This window comes from Nothoprocta perdicaria, unplaced genomic scaffold (genome assembly GCF_003342845.1).
Source record: "Nothoprocta perdicaria isolate Ctin4 unplaced genomic scaffold, notPer1 scaffold_1, whole genome shotgun sequence".
In the NCBI taxonomy this organism is placed as follows: Eukaryota; Metazoa; Chordata; class Aves; order Tinamiformes; family Tinamidae; genus Nothoprocta; species Nothoprocta perdicaria.
The window spans coordinates 2149375-2170456 of record NW_020454093.1 but is presented as its reverse complement, the minus strand read 5'-3'; the positions used below and the strand labels follow the sequence as shown (position 1 = coordinate 2170456).

The following is a 21082-nucleotide window of genomic DNA, read 5'->3' as shown; positions in this document are numbered from 1 at the left end:
TTGGGACCTGCCTGTTTGTAGGAGGGGTAAGAGGTATGTAATTTCATCTGTATTTTTTTTTCCCCAAATTCCACTTGTCTTTCTTATGCAACAAGTCTAAACCCACAAAATAGGTCATGTCCCAGAGAGGCTTGAAATCAGCCCTAGCATCAGACAGGCATCACTAAGGGAAGTTTATTCCACCCGGCAAAGGCTCCTGGTTACAAACTTGTGGGAAGTTAAGAAATAAAAAATCCTGGCCATTGAATGCATTGATCTCATCTCACAGCTGCCATGTGGTACTTCTGCAAGGTTGTCTTGGCTCCTTGAGTCCTGTTTTGTCTCTGAATGTGCCRTTCATACAAGCCACATCCCCACTGGGGTTTTCTGGTTACTGCTAAAAACACATGAATGGTCAAAGTTTGGTGTGAGAACCTTCCTGATTTTCCCGCTAGCTTGAGGGACCTTGCTGTGCCTTGGTAGAACTTCAGGSGCTGCTTGGTGGCTCTCAGGATGTCAAGGGGGTTACTCTCAAACTGACCTGAGAATGATAGTATGACTGATATCCCTGTTATTGCAAGGACATTTCATTGAAAATTGATGTTTGTAACCTCACAGTGACATTTTTTACAGAATATTTTATGGGTTTGGCTGTGTTTGGTCTCGGTGCCTCTTTGCTCTTTACCCAGGTGATTGCAGTGGACACCAGAGTGGGACCTGCTGCCCTCACACGTGGTCCTGGAGGGCCAAGCCGTGCCGCCTGCTCGAGGCTCTGAGCTCTGAGGGAGCAGCTGCTGCCTCCAAGGACCTGCAGTGATAAGAGACAATAGGTGAGAAATACAACAGATAAATAGGGGAGGGGAGAACCGAGAAACAGCAAAATAGTGAACCAGGCTTGGGATAGTAAGTGGCAGTCACAGTGCACCAGCTGCCTTGTGCCATGAGTGATTTTTTAGGCATCACAGGAGAGAAGCTTTCAGGAGGAATGCGAAGGAGATTTGTGCAATTCTGCTTTTTAAAGTGCACGACGGGATCGGTTAGATAGCAGCATGAGTAAGAATCATTATGAGTAACTCACTGAGACATACAATACCTCCAGTGTAGGTTTTGCACTTACTCTTTGACCTTTTCTTTCAAAAGCTAGGTTGTGAAAATGTCCAAAGCCTTTTTCCCCCCCTACACACACAGCATGGTTCTAATTATCTTTGTTTTCTTTTATTCTCCCCACCCCACCCACGTTGTCAATACTCTTCCTCTGCTGAAGAGACCCAGAAGGTCACATATGTTGCACACCCACGCTTCAGGAAGGTGAGTGATCTTCTCAGGCCTGCTATTGTGTGGATTATATAAGATATGGAGGTGGTGGGTACTTGGTATGGCTCATCACTCCTGCACCGAGAGCATCCCTGCTTTGCTGGTTTCTGTAGTGCTCAAACCCTCTCTTATTCTCCCTCTGTCCTTGGCTGCATTGTCTTGTCGTGCTTATGATAGCTGGCGCGAATGCTTTAAAAAAATAGTGTATATCTCGTCAGTTATTAGAAGAGCACTTTTGGAAATACTTCTGTTTTTTTTTCCTTTTTTTTCCCCCCGAATGTCATAATTTCCTCCCTTTTGGCTACTTTGAATTAGATATAAAAATAACAATATTAGGCAGCAAATTTTTATGTTAACTGTGAAGAAGGGGTGGAAGCAGAATAGGGAATGGATCAGTGCACTGCAGGATTTGTTCTAAAATGCCAAAGGTGTTTGCATGTTCTTGTAACCCATCAGTCTTTTATACCTCTTTGTACTTTCTGAGGGTCTGTATGCATCCAGCCCCTTTCACTGACAGTAGGGTTGGCCAGGTATGTACCAGGGAAAAGATTTACGGTTAAGAATACAAAAGTTTGTTTCAACTGATGAAAATGTTCCACCACAAAGACCTCGTTCAACTTCTGTTGGGCAGATGSACAATAAAGCTGCCATTGTAGGTGCTTTTCCACTGGCCAGCTCAACATTGCCCAGAACTGGGCTGCAAACCTTGAGCTTGCTTTGGGAGAGGGGGGCTGGAATTGGAGCTCCTGGCTTTGCACATGGTGAGCCCGGCTTCTCCCGGTGCTCTCAGCGTGTCCAAGTGCTCCCCTYGGCAGCAGGGGGCTTTCCTGGCTCCCTGGGGCATCCTTGGGATCGAGGAAGTTCGCTGCTTGATTTTGTTTATGGAAAAAAATACAAAATTAAATATTTTGGTTTGATCCGAAACAGACTTTGGGGGGAGATGTTGCTTTCTATGGGAAATTGTAAACAGGCTGGGTTTCATGCTCATCTGCAACACTGATCAAAAACGTCTAGCGCTGACTGGTTTCAACCTACACTAACAAAAAATGATTCAAAATGAGGAGACATTTTGCTCTATATAGTCATTACTATATCATAATGCGTTAGCGTGAGAATCTTTGAACACAGTACATTATAGTAAAGTCATTGTAGCCTGATATTATAACAAGTCATTATAACTAGTAAGTTTTTAAAGCTTAATGTATTAATTAGCACATATATATATATTTTAAAATGTGAATAAATGGAAAAGCACAAAAGCATAATAAATTTAGCTGAACTGTGATAACTGAGAATATTTAATTGATATTAATGTCATTTTATAGTTAAAATAGTACATTTAAAATGCTGTATGAAGAGGCAAACATTTACTATAGTGGACCTGTTTGAGAAGAGGAATGCAATATAACAAGCTGTGAACAATATTTCTATTAAATGTAACAGTGCTAGCTGCTTGCTGATTGAAAAAAATGAAGTTGGATTGTGCTAGTGAGCTAGAGACATTRCTGGAGAGGTCTAAAAGGCAGCAGAGGAGGCAGAGGAGGTAGGATGAATATAGAGAAATCTATAAGCAATAGCAAATAACAAGCCAAGAAACAAACTTAGAAAAGAAATAGGACTCTGTTAGGAATCTCACAACAATTCCGCATGGAACATAAAATGTAGAAAAACACTTTATTACTTTATTGATTTGTTTGCATAGATTATTTTTATACTTTATAACATACTTTCTTTGCTAACACACTCTACTGGATTAATCACATCAGGTAAGACCTCTGAGACTGATTCTTTTGACACTTAATCCGGTATTTACCCTTTGGCCTCAGTGAGTTAATGCCAGAATTGAATTTTCCCCCGATTTCTTTCAGGCACATTTTAATTATCTAGTTATGACGTGGAGGCTTCTTTCTGGAACAATGTGCTCTCTGAAATGTTTGCTGTATTTTGGCTAATTACTTCAATTAAAAAATAGACTCTGCGTGGGAATCCCTCTTGTGATGCTTGCAGGAATAATTATGACTGGTGAGGGAATAAGAGTTTTTCAAACGATTTTAGAAAATATATTAAACTGAAATGTCTTATTCCATTGACACATCCATTTGCAATATTGCAGAACTTTAGTGCTAGATTCTTAACTGTTGTAAATCAGCGGGCCCATAAAATAACTTTTTCTCAATGCTTTTATTTCTTTTAGTGTGAATCAGATATTACTAACATAGAATATGACTAAATAGAAATGATTCTTTTTTGTAAGCCTGTTCTGTAAAACTGAAGATAAAAATAGTGAAATGAGTTGTTTTTAAATGATTTGACATTGTAATGCTAGGCATAATAGTAAGGTAGGAGGATACCAAAGCATGCTTCTTCTTATACAGTGTCTTGTTTCTATATGGCAATTTCTAATCAAAGCACTTTTATTTGGAGGGGGAGGTGTGATAATATAAAGTATATAATAAATTAAGACATCGTCTGCTAATTTATTTGTTTACAGGCTTGTGTGAAATTCATATACTAGTGAATATACACACTGAGTTTTATTATATGCTTTTATTTTAAAAGCAGCATTTTCTCCATGACAAGTTATTTTTACTGAGCAGCCCAAGCAGTTATTCTCCCCTAAGGTGAAGGATGTCGATTTCTTTCACATGAAGAAAAATAAGACATTGAATGAAAGGAACAATTACTTAAATTATTGCAAAAATTTGTCTATACCCTTTGTGCACTGCAAGTTTCTGAAGGAATCTGGAATTATACACTAGGAAAAAAATATACTCATTTGTGCAGTAGAAAATGGTGTAACTGCTCTCTGACAATAAAAAGAGCAGAAAATTTCTACATGATTTCATTTCAAAGAAAACTGTCTTTCGATGAAAAACAGAGACTCAATGTTGTGAAGAAGTTGATTTCAGCTGACTGAAAGAGTGATAAACACAAAAGTATTCAGTGAGGAAAAGAATAACTTCACTGCTGAAAGCCCTTTTTTTGGTTCAGCTTTCACGGCTGAACCAAAATTAGGAACGTTCACATTGGGTTTTTTTTTTTTCTGAAGTTGAATATTGACAAGCTTTTCCACACAGGACTGTTGATGAAACCAGATCTAAATTTTAACCTTTTTAAACAAAAACTAAAAAGAGCAAATATAGAGATTAAAGCTAGTATTCTTGCACTGGTGGAGAGGGAGCTGATTTCCCAAGAGAGAATTTCCAGGAACTTTGTTGCTATGTTTAGTAACCTACCGATACACCGCAGGAAAGTTTGAAAGCTCCTACACTAAATTACTCCTTATAACAACTGCACAAGATGAGTGAAATTAATAGTTAAGCTGGTTTGCTCTAAGTAWGCTATTCCTTGTGAGGAGGATACTTAATATTTGTCTGTTTTCAGTGACTGCAAGAGCTGGTTGGTGTGAGAAGTGATAATCCAGTGGGAGTCACATCATTTGCTGAGGTAGTTGCTCCCTGGCTGCTGAAATGATCCCACCTGGCTCTGCAGGCAGCACATTGGGCTGTGCTTGCTGGCATGCTGAGCTGTGGTCTCCAGYACAGGGCTACAGTCATTCATTGCTAGCACAGCCATTGGAAAAGAGAGTGAGTGTTTCCAGCAGGCTTTTGTGTGCAAAACAGTGTTTCGAGGAAGGGGGAATGTTAAGAGCATGTTACTGCTGAGCAGCATGCACTGTTTCTGTGTAAGTGTCCTTGTTAATGAAATCAGTTACCCACCTGATAGTTAAAATAACTTTTATATGAGAGTTTTCCTTGCTTGATATTTGGAGCTCATTAAGCAGTATGCTAGGGGAAAAGGCTTTGCTTTATTTTTCTGTTAGTTATGGCATATCATCTAATTTCAGTTCTCAGGTTCTGTATTTATTATATTTTTTCCTTTTTTYYCCTTTTCATTGCATCCATAATTTGATAATATTAATAATACCTAGGACATACTTATGAATGTTCTATTTGAAATATCTAATTTTTTGAATAGAAGTATCTTCTAARTTTCTGTAAATTTCCAGTTCAGCAAGACAGCTGACGAGACGATGGATAGAACTGAGAGGGCCATAGCTTGAGGAGTAAAGTTGACATACAAATGTTGTAGCAAGACCATTAGAAAATATAAGCAAAGCAAGATGAGTATATACAGAAAATCTACTTTATTAAACCACAAAATTTAACTGGAGATAAACAAACACGTGTTGGCACATAAACCCTTCTTGAAGTCMCCTGAAAAAAATAAAGGCTTGAGAATGCAACCAGAAAAGGACTAAAGGCCTGAAAGTTTGTCTGTTTAACTGACTACATCAAATTAATGTAGTAAAAGCCTTCTCCTTACAAACTTGGCTTTTGTGATATGCAACCGGGGACAGAATGATCTGCACACAGAAAAGGGAAGAGGAGAATGCATGATTCACTGTGCAAGCAGAAAACAAGTCTTTGTTACTGGAGATGGAGAAAAATCAGCAAGTTTCTCGCATGCTGTCGCAGAGGGTGTGTTGTCCACCAGGAGATGCAGAAGATCTGCCTGGACACAGTGCTCACCAGTGGGCTCCTGGATACTCTGGGATGGGATTCTCACTTTCAGGTACAACGTAGGCACTTAGCTCTAGGATAGCGCTAGTAACTGATGAAATCTTTCACATCCCAATCCTGAAAATTCTTCACTCAGGAAATTCTTTTTAATACCATCTTTTAAGTGTTATATCCTGGGGCAGTTTGAAAATGTTTCYTTTGTAATTACAGTTACAGGGCAAACTATCACAAGAAACCACGTAATCCTACCAAGCTCCTTTTCTCACTTCTTTCCCCATTTCCACTCTTTAGTTCCAGGACCTGCCTACAGGATCTGAAGGTTTTGGCGAGTGCACCCTGATTTGATAGGCTGCATTCCTGCAATCCTTCTGGGCAAGCAAAAACAGTTAAAGTACAGCCCTMTAATGAGGTATGTTTAATAAATATTTCATATTTATTAACTTTTGGTAAGAGTCCTGTATTCTGGTTATCTCACTTTCTGTGCTGTCTGGCAAACAGTCCTTCCCAGAGCTTTTTTTTTTTCTGCTGTCCAGATGAACTGCTGTCTGTTTGTCTCTCTTTTCTGTTGGTAGATCTTTTGAACAGGCCAGCATAATATTGGAATTAGGTTTAAACTTTTGACAAATTAGCTGCAATCTGATGAAGACAATATCATTTTCTGGTTCAAGTTAAGAGCTCATGTCCTATACACTTGATATTTTCCTTAGATTATATGCATAAGCTAATTGCTGCCACTTCCTTTTTTCCCTCAGTTCCTTTATATATTCTAGTAATATTCTGTTTACTAAGCTAGGAGACTTAAAATTACTTTTCATGATGGAGACTGGCTGTTGTTCCCAATTCTGTCCTTCAATACAGAGTGACCATAACACTAATAATGACTATTTAAAACATTAGGTTTCTGATACTGGATGGAAATTGCTGTCCATTGTCAGAGAAAAGAGAGATAATAAATAATAGGCAAGTAACAGAAACATTATTATTATCATTATTTACCCCTTATGGAGACCCTCTGATTTTAGCTATCTTGTTAAAACAATTGTTCCTTAAAACTAAATTTGCAGGCTGTTGAGAACATTTTGTTCCTAGGAAAGCATGAATGAGTGGGATTAAATTATATCTGTACTATACTTTTCTTGGTGGTAGGTAATTATATTGTCAGTTGTGATGCTCTTCATTGCACTTAGCTGCATAGAACTGGGGAGAAGCTGTGCTAGACATAATGAGAATCTGTGACTTTTCCAGCATCCTTATACCAGCAAGATACAGGAGTAAACAAGAAACGAGAAGAAGTTGTATTTGCAACAAAAGATTTTTTTCTTCAAGCAGTAATGCAAAGCATTTATATTCCCCCTGCTAGAATGGGAAGGTAACAGGGGCAATACCCAGTTCAGGTGAAGCTGCAAACGCAGTTGCTGTATCTGTTGCTTTGTCAAGCAGCCCATCAAGCAGGGAAACATTGTTTTTTGCTTTTGAAAAGAAGTGCCCGTAAAAATTCCAGCTATTAACTCTGGCCTTTACAAAAACAGCCTATCCATTCTTCTCATTGCAATTTTGAGAAGGCACCTTTAAGAAGGGTACAGATTCTAGAACAAGCTTCCATCCTCTGGAAATATGCTATATCTGACAACAGGGTCTTCAGGTATGCTTCCTGAACACACACAGAGTTGTCCTCTTCTGCCTGTCCATCTTCTGGAACTCTAAGCACCTAACGTAGCAGTGATTAGTATGTTTGTCTTTAAGAGGAACATCTTCTGAACCCAACCTCACTGCCATCAAATATATTTTCTTAGTTCAAAATTGCACTTGTGGTGCAATAGCTTTTAATCCTCTCATTTTTTTTAATGTAAACTGGAATATTTAAAATGTTTCATTCTTTCGGAAAGTTATTTTGTCTTAATTACCAGGGTGACTGATTGGTGTTTTAACACCCCTGCAGCCACACATCCCCCCATAGCACCTCCCCCCCCCCAAAAAAAAAACAAAACAGCAACAACAAACACAGCCTTTCTCCTCATCCTCTTTATTCTCTTGCTTTGTATTGGCAAATCTATCAAATTATATCCCATTAGGCTTTTTGCTCTATTACACAAGCATATGATATTGATGTTTAAATCTTTATTGACTGCTGTAAAGGTAGCACGTATAGAATAAGAAGACCAACAAAAGAAAGTACTTAGATTCTTAAGACTGCAAAYGAACAGAGACAGAAACTACAAAAATTATTCTTGGCACTATTAAATTGTTGTCATGCTGTCATGAAAAACTCAATGGCTGTTCAAAGTCGATATTCTAAATGTTTTTGCCTTATCAATGAACCTCTCATACCGCTTCATGTGATGAAGCTTTAAAAATGCTATTGCTCTAGGSAAAGAGGTGGCAGATTTTTGAGGTCTAAGTTCCTTGAGGTTCCTTCAATTAAAGGTTTAACTTTCCCAGGTTGACCAGCAGTGACGAGGAGGCAGGGATCCCTTCTGGTCCACTCTCATCCTCAGGGTGGTAGCTGGAGCACAGGGAAGCAGAGCTGGGCAAAGCACATCCCGGGCAGGGGCAGTCAGAACACAGCAACGCACTAGCGTGGCTGGTGCTGTGAGGCCTTGTCAGTGCCGGCACAGAGGCATCTGGCACCCCTTGGTACTCCACTCCTCCAGAATGCCATGGGAGCACAGTGCCAGGTGATGCTTCCCACTGCTGCGGAATAATAAAGCAGAATGGTACCATCTCAGCTCCTCCAAAGAAGAAAGGGAAGCCCATGATCTGTTCATAGGCCGTATTTCTATGCCACACACCACATTTGAAATCCACTGACAAAGTAAGTTAACACCATACGTTTTGATAAAACTCAGAAAGGACAGGAAAAAGACACTATTAAGGACGTATGTTTATGTTCTTGCACAACAATGTGGTCACAGACAAGCTGACATAGCAGTTTTGTAGGGAAGCCAGAAGGATCTGCAAGCTTTTACACAAGTGTTAGGTCAATGGAAAACTAAACAACTTCATCAGATTAAGCTGTAATACAGTATTTTCAGTCAAGAGGAATGATGTAGGCCATGTACCCAGGATGGCTAAGATGATGATAAAGGACTTCCATGAAGGATCCGGGTATCCCTGGATTACTGCCTGAGACTTCTGAGCTCCATTTCAACATTACTTGAGCAATCTTATTCCTTCTTATCCTTTGTTATGCTTTCAAACTTAATTTCCCTTTCTTCCACACATTGAAAAGGTCCTTATAAATGTAGAAACCATCCCAATCAAGCTTAGAATCTTTGATGCCTTCTCAGTGTTGGACTTGTTGAATTAGTAGATATGCCAAACTAGAGGAAAAAAAAAATATCATATTCAAAACACGTATTTTAGTTAGAAAAGTTCTCATTCAGTCTACATCTGCCTTCTTTGCTCATGTCATTGTTAGGGAGGTTGCCTTGGGTTGTAGAGATGAATACAAGTTCTTCTGCAACCTTTGGGGCATTACTTAGAGCCACCTGACTGCACTCCCGTTTCTACTGCACGATGCATGTTCCAAGTGCACTGTTTTCTGGAGTCAGTCACTGCTGGAGTATTGCACTATCAAGCAGGATTTTCTAGCAACAATGCCATACATATATATTTACACTCAATTTACACGCACTTGATGATTTAAAATGCTTACCCTTATGTGGAAGTTCAGAAAGCCTCGTTTATTGTGCCGAGACAACCTTTTCATACACTTCAAACTTGTACTGGATGCCGTTTTCTTCTTGGATACCAGCAGGGACACCAGGGTATCTGGAGAGAGAGTAAGGGAACAAGAAAGGCCAATGAGTAGATAAAAATATCCTTATGAGTCACTGGTAATTTTTCCAATCAATCAGAAGAGAGTTGTTTGAAATAGATGAAAATGCCATCCTTACCACAGGAATACTGATTGCCTGTCTGGTTTTAGGAATTACATTAACTGCTAGGAGAAGGCACTATTTGAAATGAAGAAAGTATACATCAATATAAAAAAAAAAATCAATCAATGAAACAGTTTGATTAAGGCCTTTATCATATTATTTGAAATGTCTATAGAGGCAGAAGTAGATGCAAACATCTTTGCTTTACACAGATGGTGTAAAGGAAATGCTGTTGCTAAAGGCCTCTTACAAACTCTGCAGCTTCAAGCAGGTGATCACTACCTTGCAAAACGTTTCCTTTTATTCCCGCGTTACTAAAACAGTTAATAGACCCTTTAAAAGTCTCTTCAGCTTGCTGTAATAGAATAAAAGTTCTGAATAAGTAACGCTGATTTCGAGGGAGGAAAAAAATTGCAGAGACAGACTTCTCTTAGGTTTCTATTTTAGTAGTGGAAAAAAAAAGGCTGCTTTCATATAAATTAATGTTTGAGGAGCAAATTCTCATTTTAGTTCATTGTCTAAATCCAAACAAGGCATTCCTGAGAAAAAAACAAAGGGGAAGAGGGGCAGCTTTGGATCAATGATCAGTATCTTGAAGTAGCCTTATGGTATAAKGCACAGAGCTGTTCAGAATATGTTAGAAGTGAAGGAGGTGACTCATTCTTCCCACTGATCCTGCTYGTCTCTCCAGCAGCCTTCATTTTGCATCTCTGCCTGCTCTCCCTCTCTTCAATGCTAATCCACTCTGCTGTCATGGGGTTGCAGGCAGGGAACCTGTCTTGCATTTGTATTTCTTTCACTGCTGATCTGTAACTAGGTGGGGCCAAAAAAAAACGGGAGCAGCAAGAAGAGGAGGAGTTTCTTTCCTTCTGCTTGTTCTTAAGGCAGAAATTCTGTTGAATTTCTTACTATCCCACCACCGCCCTTGGATATCATCTCCTTGCAGAGAACACGAATGGCTGSAATACGATAAAGACAATATGAAAAGAAACCAAAATGAATGGTAGAAACTTAAAATGTAATATCGGTTCTAACAAAATTTCTAGGAAGAAGCAATTTGCTTAAGAGACAAGAATGAACTTTAAAAAATATATATATACAGGCTCAACTCTTTCTGTTCAAACCCATGTAATTTGCCGTTGACAATCCAACAAAGACACTTACAGAGACTAAAATAACCTATTGACTGATAATATTGGCAATTATGAATCTTTGTAAATATTTAAGCAATTTTCAAGTGAGAAATTACAAAAGTTGCTTTGCTGGCAAAATGACATGTCCTTTGTCAAGGAAGGTTTGTTACAGGAGGGTTGAAGAAATGTAACAAGGTTCAAAACCCTTCTCACTTGGGGTGTTCTAAGATGGCAAATTCCAGATTCTATATAAAATGTGATTCTGGGGAAAAATCATTCAGTAAATTATGAATTCTGCCATCTGAACACAAGACACTTATGCATCTTGATCCTTACTCTGGGAGAAGTTTGAAGTTGTTGAAGTCAATTTCTGGAAAAAATGTGTCACTTTCAAATTCCTGCAAAATTCTTGTCAGAAACAGGCGATGATTAATTGGCTTCTCCATTGCTGCCTTTAAAAAGAAAAGAAAGGATTAAAAATGGAGTTCTCCACTGAAAAACAGCTCAAAGATGCATGAAGTATTATTCTTGTTACTGACATTGTTGATGTTGCATTGTAAGACAACATCGATGTTAAATGAGATCTGTTTGACATGCTGGTTTTCTTTATCACTTTTCTCGCCGAGAGATAAGACCCTTCAGATATCTTTTTTTTTTTTCCTTCAAGTACTATTTTCTCTTGCCTTGTCCAATTCACCCTATGAATTTCACCACCTTTTTTTGGTAATGGAAATATGTTCTGGGATGCAAAGTGCTGATCTGACAGAATTCTGAAATACTTACTCTGAGTTTAATGAAGGAATGATATATTATGTATATTTATTCTATTAACAGAGTAAGGCGAATGCTCCCTAGTTTTAACATGACATACAGAGCATATCACATTATAGAATATATTAGTAGATCTTGGACACTTACATAGAATATGCAGCATCTAAATCCAGTTCCAGTGCTGATGCAATACTGTGGAAAGTTAGTAGGATACTCAACAGGCAACTCATTCCCAGCAAKTAGGAAATGAGTTTAGTAATAGCAGTTCTATTTTTGTTTTTCTTCTGTTAGTCACTTAATTCTCCTAGGATTCTCTCTGTACAGGTCCTGGTTTCCCTGGGACAGGTTTATCCATTCGCTCTGCCCACAGGCTTCCCTTCTTACACAGCAGCTACTGAGCTAACAGACTAGGGAAATAACCTACTAGACTAGGGAAAAGCAAATCTGATTTTAGTTCTCTTCAGAGCACAGAATGTCAAAACTGTGGCTGTTGGACTGTTCCTCCAGAAACAGCACAACCACCTGTCAAACCAGAGGAGATTCCACGAGAGAGGAAGGAGGAGAGCAGGGGCAGCAGGACCCCTCCTCTCATCCTAGGTAAGGCATCCTCTGCATGAGTTGGAGCTCTTTATATATACTCTGCTCTTTTCACTGCCTCCCAAGCACCCTCAGTAGGCCTGTCTCTGAATCACAAAGCATGACAGCCACGTCAAATACTACATCTGCCTTTATAGGACCATCACCTTGGGGAAGTTTCTCTTTGTAGAATACAGGTTAAAACACAGCTAAAGTTCTGCAGCAAACAGTGATTGCACAGTACAAGCAGTTTAAGAAGTACAATACAGAAAGCTAATCTTTTATAGCTTTATTACCAAATCACTGTAATCTAGCAGGCACAACAACTGATTGCTGCAGAAATTGCCTCTCGTCACTTAAAGATTCTCAGATTTTAGAAGGAAGACACAGTGCTTCTACTTCTCCATCTTCTACTGGTTACAKAAACCAAATAAAACAGACAAAGCAACCCTCTGCGGCACTTATTTTTTCAAGTGTCTTTCTAGACAACAAGTCAAGTGTCTACTAGACAACAGCATTGCTGATTCAAACAAAATAGGAGAACATGATAAAGGAAAAAAAAATCAAGAGAAACATTTGTTTCACTTGCATTTGGTTTTCAAGGCTTAAAATGTATTTGAATCACATATGCAATTTGTATTTTAAAAGTCACAAGCATATTAAAGTAATTATTTTATATATATAAAAATCTGAGAGCTAGAAGTCTCACAAAGTTTTAGGTCCATCAAATGCAAGTTAGTACCTTTGAAAAACTCTTTCCCAAGCTGCTAAGGCTAAATTTTGGGATGGAGAGAATATTGTGATAGTTCCTATCACCAGTTTTCTGCCAGACACAAAGGCAGGTGCAGCAATTGCCAATTAATTGCACCTTTCATAACCAAAATTTTCCATCAACCTTACTGAAAACCCTGCCCATACAGAAATAGTTACACTTCACTCACTAGACTTTCTTGTGTGTTTCTGGGCCTTTTGAGCCTTTTCCTTTACCATTAACTCAGTAAGWACTTAAAAAGCAACAGCCTTTCATAGCTGCATGATTTGTGACTGCAACTCTGATTCATAGGTTAACCTTCTCTAGTAATTATTTTTTCCCCAAGGAATGTCAAATCAATGTTTGTTCATAAGAACAAGGACACTCAGCTTGGTTAAGAGTAATAGGAATATTTTATCTTCCTTTCCTATGCTAAAAAATCCTCTGGTTTTATTTTGAAGAATGTACTGGAAAGGCTAGTCGTGTCCTTAYCAAATGTGCAGAAATATGAAGAAACTAGGTTTTAAAACCTATCTAGAAGAATCTTAGCTAGACCTGTACATCACAGTGTTCTTTAACTTCTTTTAAAAGAAATTATTAGTTAAATGCACTAGTCCATTGCTAGCACTGTAGTTCTGCTTCATCTAATCTTAATTTAGACTAGGTAAGAACAAGAAGCATTGGTCTCCTGAGGCATAAGTACATTAATTATATATTTTAGTTGTAAAAATACATCTTTTTTTTACAATAAATGGATTTTTGTGAGGGTGAGAAGGGGGAGCTGCAGTGCTGTTAACAGCAATGCTGTGATCCTGACACTTTTATATAAAAAAGATGCTACAGAATTGCATTAAGACGCCTCTAATCCTTGCTCAGAAGGGATTCCTCTGCTCCTAAAGGGACATAGGAATAGAGGCCAAATTTTCTTCYCACTGCTGTCTTCCTCATTAGACAACTACACACAGCCAAGAGCGAAAATTCTTCAATAAAGGAGGAGTGCCACAGCAATAATAAAATATAAGCATCCCGTTTGCTTATGTGTTGGGAAGACGGCAATCTTCCTTGGATACATAAGTGCTTAGGGCCATCTACCCTTGCAGAATAAGTCTGAGTTTGGTAAAACACCCACCACCAACCTGCCACCTGTGAGGCCACCAGAATGATCACTCGTGTTCCCAGTCAGCTGCGCTCCAAGAGAACGGCAGCGATGCCMGCCCACGGGAATGCAGTGGGTGAGTGTGGAAAAATGAGCTCGCTGCCCAGCTCTCCCATAACTGGATCTCAGCCCCTGCTTACATCTCGGGCTGAAAGCAACACACACACGTCAGTCTCTAGTCCTGTAAGTACACAGTTTAAAAGCATTTTGCCTTACATGCAGGGGAGGGAGAGAGAGAAAATTCTACCTCTTTTATATCTTATAGGGAATTCAGACATTCTAAGTAAAAGGTAGTCTTTATTAAACATACCAGGTATTAGCTGGTAAAGTTTTGGCAGCTTTGGGAAAAAAACGAAACAACAAAAAAACCCCACAACAAAGGTAGGGACAGGAATTATTCTTATCTCTTAAAGGGGTCAAACTTATAGCAAAGATTTGAGGCTTAGCAAATCAGTGCTCAAAACACACTCAGGCTATTCATAACCTAGTGAGCCTTATAGGCTTCATGAATAAATTCTAGTTAAGCAGTAATTAAACATTTGCAAGAGAAATAGTGCAGTAAATATGAATAGCAACTTTATAATTCAGTAATTCTGAAGAATGAGAGGAAATAGAAGATTACCAAAAACACCTGAAAATTAGATAAAGCATTACAATTAGATAAAGTTTTCCCTTGGAGATCACTGAAAATTAAATTTTCCAGCTCATGCCTCTTTAAAGAATTTCCCCAAATGCTATTTATCTAMAGCATCTATTTTCTGTTATTCCCAGCCTAGATAATAACTAAATAGCAAAAAAAAAAGAYGAAACATATGAAAGAAAAAGAACTTCTTGTTCTTGTTATGAAATTACAATTCTGTACTTCAGCAATGCGACCTTGAATGTCGTCGTTTGCTTCTGTGGCACTGAGAAAGCAACAATCTGAGTAGGAACATATAAAATAGAAGTGACATTTTTAAATGTTTGATAAGTGCTTTATCAAGGTGGTTTGACCTTTAGCCTTTATATATATATATATATAATATAATTATATATAAATATATATATATAAATATATAATATATGTATATATATATTATATATATATAAAATTATATATTTTATATATATATATATATAATTTTAAGTTTTGTTGCATTTTTTTTCCCGCTGGTTAAGTTCACTACTGCTATGGATATGTGCACACTTATCTTTATAAAACAAGATTTATATTAAACCCTCAGCATACAATATTACTGTAAGAGCATTCCATCCACATAGGTACACCTGTGCCTGCTTTTAAAAAGAGGCCATCATAAAGCCTCTGTTCATTACTTGGGAATGTGACTAGACCCTCAGTTCCGATTCCTAGCAAGATCTAATGGTTGTTGCGAATTTATTTCAAGCACGCAGTTTAAATTTGGTGTAAAAAACGCTGGCACCATTTATATTCACCAGACTTCCTTGCGATCTCCAGGTAGTACTGTTTTTCCACAAATAAAGCCAAGATCTGAACTTCGTAGTTAAGAGACGGTACCTCCATACTGCGTGCAACTACTTGGTTGCTTTAGGTCAGAAATGTGGCTTTGAAGTGAATAGTCCAGTTGTCCCCACTTTGCTTGCAGTGGGGAGCAATCTTAGTGTGTACGAAGTGAATTTCTTTGGGATGAAACCACATCAAAAATCTCTTCCAGGAGCCTGTCCGATACGCTCCAACTGTTAATAGGGACTCAAGAGACAGAACAAATGAGTGAGTCACAGTGCCACAGGTTTTCCAGCACACAGCAACTACCTAAAAACCTCTCGGAGTTCTCAGAGCCTCAAGGGCTTGTGCAACATCACGGGGCACCTCTCACGTTGCCTAACGCCTTCATATGTGCTGTGGTCTGCTGGCCTCCTCTGGGCCACTCTACTTCTCCATTCGCATCCACGTGGTCAGTAATAACATCAATGCCTCCAAGTCAGCAGATCAAGCAGATCGCTGATGGTCCAGCATGGTGTCATACTGGGATCAAGGACTCTGCTTGTAAATCTGTGCTGTGGGAGCTCTAGGACCTTCCTTGCAGACAAGATTATCACTTTGTGGCTGCAGCACAAGATTACAATCCTCACGAGGTGAGCAGTATCATATCAAATTTAAGAAGATGAAGGCTGCCTTTAGGTAAATCTCAGACAATAAACAGCCTCGAAAGCTCCCCCTTGAGGACGTTTTGAAGCTGGAGGAGATTACTGAACCAGCATACACAGTCCTCTGTGCAAGGGACTGCTGTTTTCCATCCTTTCTGCCCTCACTTCCTCACACCGACACTCTGCTGAACTCTCCCTGCTCCCTACCAAAATGCCTACTATATCCAGCTGCTCTGCCTTCCCTAGGCCAGCCAGGTCCCARGTGAGGCAGTCTTCCCCCAGTCTGCTGTTGAACAAGGCATGAAGGTAACCTGTCAGTGGAATTTATCTTACCAGAGCTTTTCCTTTCTCTGCTCTTTAAGGTACTTAAGGCAGAAATAAGCTTATGCCAGTACTTCCCACGACTCTGGAGAAAACTGTGCTTGAGAACCTAGGAGCTGTGGGCAAGAGGGCCCTAAGCAACAGACAGCTGCATTGTAGGTGTTCCGAGACTGACAGGCTCACTCCTCTTGGCAGAGGAAAGGCAGGAATTGTGGAAGTGATGTCTGGCAGTGGCAGAGCTGTATGCAAACTCTTGGCACAGCCTCAGCTCTGCACCTTCACATCTGCTACACTCACTCCTTGTTCTCCAAATGCCCAGAACAAGGAGCTCCTACTGGCCTGAGTTCATCTCCTGTGCCAAGGACAAGGTCAGCAGAGCACCTGCAGTGGTGAAGACTAAAAATGGCATTATTCCATGTTTCTACTGAGCCCTCGAGGAGCCTGCAGCAGTCTGTGACAAGCAGGGAGTCCTCCCAAAACAAGTGCCACGAGCACATGTGTGAGCTCACTGTTCCCTCTCCACTGCACACTTGTGTGGCCACGCACAAATGCAAAAGAGRATTTACTCAGGAGGCATCATCATAGTGTTACTCAGGGATGAGAAGGAACAGAAGCAAGCCAGGTACAGCATCAGCAACAGGAAAGGCTGGGTGGTTGGGGCAGGCACCCTCACCTGCAGGAGACAGTTTAAAGGAAAGCATGATGCTTTCCAGAGTCACCTGCTTCCCTCATCACAGTTTGTCCTTGTAAAGGAGTTTGATTTCCAGTTGTCCAAGTGCTCACAGTGAGAATGTCCTGTACTCAGCACTGTCTGTTTCAGATCAATCCTGCAGCAGCCCCTTGCTAAAGCAGTTACAGCCACTTTCTTCATAACAGGTTTATATCGAATAAACACAGGCTGTTCTAAACCTTTAAACCATATAAAAACAGTAAGATCAAAATAAGGCGTTAAAGGTAAATACCTACTATTACTGAATAAAACGATTCAGTTGGTAATCAATTGGTATTTTACTTCTCACACATTACTACATGCTATAGTGGTACTATTCCCTTGTGCATCTTTAATAAAGACACTAAAAATATTATTGGCAGCTTTCATAAAGTGGCACAGCTTCCATCAAACCCTTTTAATTAAGACCATAATGCTAGTTTAAATGCAGTAATCTGTACAAAACTGACATATTCTTGGTGAATTAAAAACTCATTTAAAACATCTTGAATAGAAGCTTGAAAGAGGGAAAACAGTTAAAATTTAAGTCAGATTCCTTATGCTAACCAACACAGCAATATGTTGCAAAAACTCCTTTGATCGAAACTGTATACTTACAATCTTTCTAAGTAAGGGTGAGTAATAGTCTTAAAAATATCATTGTTCTCTATGAAATGCCATCCAGCACAGGAAAATAGTTAAATTAGAAGCCTACAGAACAGGCTGTAAGAGCAAGCAGAAACTGTCAGTCTTTGAAGCACTAGATGACGGTGCAGGCACACGAGGCAGTCGTTTTTGCCCACACTGTGTATCCTGCAGAACTGCAGAGTATTAGGCAGAAGCCTAATCCAATCTCTTGCTCCTGTGTGACAGCTAATCTGAAGAGAATCTGCCTCCAAAAATAAATGTACCACTTGGCACCAGACAGCAGACACCTGAGAATAAAGTATAGGCTATTTCTTTATGATACTACCCAATTATCACTGAGTAGATTTGGACTTGGATGGATAGAGAGAAGACTTCACCACATGTAAAAGTGATTGTAAGACTACAAATTAAAAAAGAAAAAAAGAAAGTAGAGGGACTATTTTATAGACAGATTCCCTAGGTTATAGAGAAGAGATTCATGAAACCTACCTCTCTACCAGGTGTAAACTAGGCAAGAAACATCAGAACAGTCATTTTAGCACTCTAAGACTTGTTGGTATCACTGGAGTTTGCTGGGTCATAATGAGGGAAAAGCTTGTCTCTGAGCTTCCTAAAGCAGGTGGAACAGGGACCTGAGCCACACTTCYTCCATCTGCAGAAAATTAGTCATTTATGATGTTCACTTTAAAGGTACCTTATACACTGAAGTGCCTCCAACAATCCAAACCATGTCTACTTTACTTGTTAATTCTGGCGAATCCAGAAGAGCTAAAGCATCATCCAGACTTTTGGAAAGATAATGTGCTCCCTTTGGGAGTTCCCTAGAAAAACAAAGTTTTATTATTTAACTTAAAAGACATCCATCATGATAATCAATATGCATAGACACATAATGTATWTTGCTGAATTGACAAGTTATTAAATGCTTCCTATCAGTTTACTCTTTTGAAATGCCTATCATGCTAGAATTCTCATCTGACTGCACGGTGCTTAATAAATTAGAATTCATTCATAAATGTGACTTCAGAAGCAATATAAATTATATACCTGAAGTTTTGTAGTAGATGGAAAAAAGCATGGGGATTTAAATATCTAACCAAATACAGACCAATATAGAATAGAAACCCATTCTAAAACATTAATATTTTTCCAATAAAACTTGTCAAGAAAGACTCTAATGTTCCATACCTTATATTCAGAAAAAAAAAACAAAAACAAGCAAACCTAACACTTTCCAAAATAGTAAAGCACTATAGCAAACATTGTTMTATAAGAATATTTGAATGATTGTGAGTGATGCGTCAGAAAAAAAGCTCTAAAAAAGAACATGTTCTTTTCCCTTAAATGCTAATAAAAGTTAGTCTCAAGAAGAGAATAACAAAGTCAGTAACCAGAAACAAGAGAAACAGAATTTAATACATAAGTCAAAAGGACTAAGACACGATGGTTTCTATGTAGATCCAGGACTAGTATTTGTTTTATGTAAAGAAGAATGAAGTAATGGTATCACTCAGAAACAACTGGAGAGAGATTTTCTAAACAGTTTTTAACAATTACATTTAGAATTACTTTATAAAAAGTATTACTAAAAAGTATTACTAAAAAAGTATTATTAAAATGTATAGTCACTCTATCCATATTTTTTAGTTTAGATTTGTGACTTGATTTACAGGCTCCTAACTCTTCGCATACATACTTGAGTTCTCTGCTGAGCACTATATTAACTCGGTCTTTTAAAGGGCGATTCTTCTCCGGAATGGAAAACCAGGTTTTTTTACCCATTATCACTGCATTCTGTTTACCTGCGGGAGAGAGAACGCATTCATTTAAACAGAACAACTTCTCTGTACTAAGCTTGTTGTTGTGGTAGTTTAGTGACATCTGCTGGACTTAACCTCCTCCTCCTGAGCTCAGTATCAGCAGAGAAGGGGTTTTCTGGCTCTGGCTCTGAAGTTGTTCACTCACCCCAGTGCCTTGGTGGACAGCCGACACCAAGGCAGCCCCTTGCACTCCGGGCTGAAAGAGCATCACGAGGCGCTACCCGTGTTGCTCTGCCGCTGGATCGGCTCTGCCCATGGGCACAAATTCATCCTGGAGCGTGAGACCATCCCCCAGCCTCCAAATACCGAGTTAGGGCAGCTTARGGACCAGCGAAGCAAGCAGTAAAGCCAAGACAAAAGAGGGAGCGAGGAGCAAGGCGGCAAGAGCTGTCTGTTCCGCAGTGGGAAGCGCCCGGGCCCAACGGGCTGCTCATCCCACCTCTTGGGCTGCTGTCCCTGCTTGCTTATGGGATTCCCACAGGGGCTGGGAGACAGAACTGGGAGCTTGTTTGCAGAGTAACTGCAGCAAAGAAACGTGATTCATTACCAATTTCTTCCTCTGACTTAACGGGCAGCTTACGTGTTCGCAAAGGGATTAAGTACTTTTTAGACCTTTAGTTAAAAAAAAAGACTCTTTGATTTATATGAAAATGCAGTTTTGTTTAAAACATTAAGTATGAACATAAGAAATAGCAAGGCATTATATAATAATTGCATGTAAATATAGAATGATTATAAYTATATATTGTTGGATTTTACTGAGGAGCAAGCAGAAAAAGCTGGGCAGTGTCTATGCGGGGAGAAGGGCAGCGTGTGCCGGGAGGCTGGACTTTGACATCTRGGCAAAAGCGAGTTTCTGCTCTTGGCTGTGACCAGTGCCAGAGGCGCTCAGGGCGGCAAGCACAACGTTACCTTCCACCTGGGACGTGCTAGTCATTCTCTGGAAATACTTAAACTCATTCCTAGAAAACAAAGCAGGAAAAATAAAGACCGCGCTGGGTATGAATACTTTTTATTTGCTTGGTTGCAGCAAACGCGGCAGAGCCGGCGGGGAGGCCCCCGGACGGCRGCCGAGCCCGCCGCGCGTTGCTCGCCGCGCCTTTCCCGCCTCGTGCCCCGCGGCCCCTGCGACTACGAGTCCCTGCGCGCCCCGCGGGGCCCCGCGCCGCCCGCGGGCGGCCGCGCGCAGCGGTGCACGCCGGGACTTGTAGTCCCGCGCGCGCGCCGTACCTGAGCGGCGGCCAGGGCAGGCCGCCGTCCTTGCCGATGCCCATGTTCTGGCACACGGCCACGATGGAGTTGAGCGAGCGCGGCATGGCGATGGCGGCACCGCACGGGGCTCCGCGCCGCGCCTGCCCCACAGCCGCCCGCGCCGCGCGGGGCGCCGCCCCCGC

At 40.0% G+C, this 21082-nt stretch overlaps 2 protein-coding genes across 2 annotated transcripts in view; one reads left to right on the top strand and one right to left on the bottom strand.

The window, feature by feature from the left end:
- Positions 1-7968: 7968 nt before the first annotated feature.
- On the bottom strand, positions 7969-21004 carry DHFR (dihydrofolate reductase). The gene is made up of 7 exons (XM_026036030.1): positions 20919-21004; positions 20601-20650; positions 19565-19670; positions 18563-18689; positions 11167-11282; positions 9472-9587; positions 7969-9136 (listed from the first exon to the last, which is right to left on the bottom strand). The coding sequence occupies exons 1-6, from the start codon at positions 21002-21004 to the stop codon at positions 9500-9502; spliced, it is 573 nt and encodes a 190-aa protein (XP_025891815.1). The 3' UTR covers positions 7969-9136; positions 9472-9499.
- Positions 21005-21008: 4 nt separating this feature from the next.
- MSH3 (mutS homolog 3) overlaps positions 21009-21082 on the top strand; it is a 95790-nt gene continuing 95716 nt past the window's right edge. The window contains exon 1 of the mRNA XM_026035311.1: positions 21009-21014. Coding sequence (XP_025891096.1) covers positions 21009-21014 — 6 coding nt within the window. The remainder of the gene's footprint in view (positions 21015-21082) is intronic.

Coding starts and splice junctions, on each gene's coding strand:
- DHFR (XM_026036030.1), bottom strand. CDS start 21,004: ATGCCGCGCTCGCTCAACTCCATCGTGGCCGTGTGCCAGAACATGGGC. Junction 20,651..20,918: donor CTGCCCTGGCCGCCGCTCAG/GTACGGCGCGCG, acceptor TTTGTTTTCTAG/GAATGAGTTTAAGTATTTCC. Junction 18,690..19,564: donor GTGCTCAGCAGAGAACTCAA/GTATGTATGCGA, acceptor TTGTTTTTCTAG/GGAACTCCCAAAGGGAGCAC.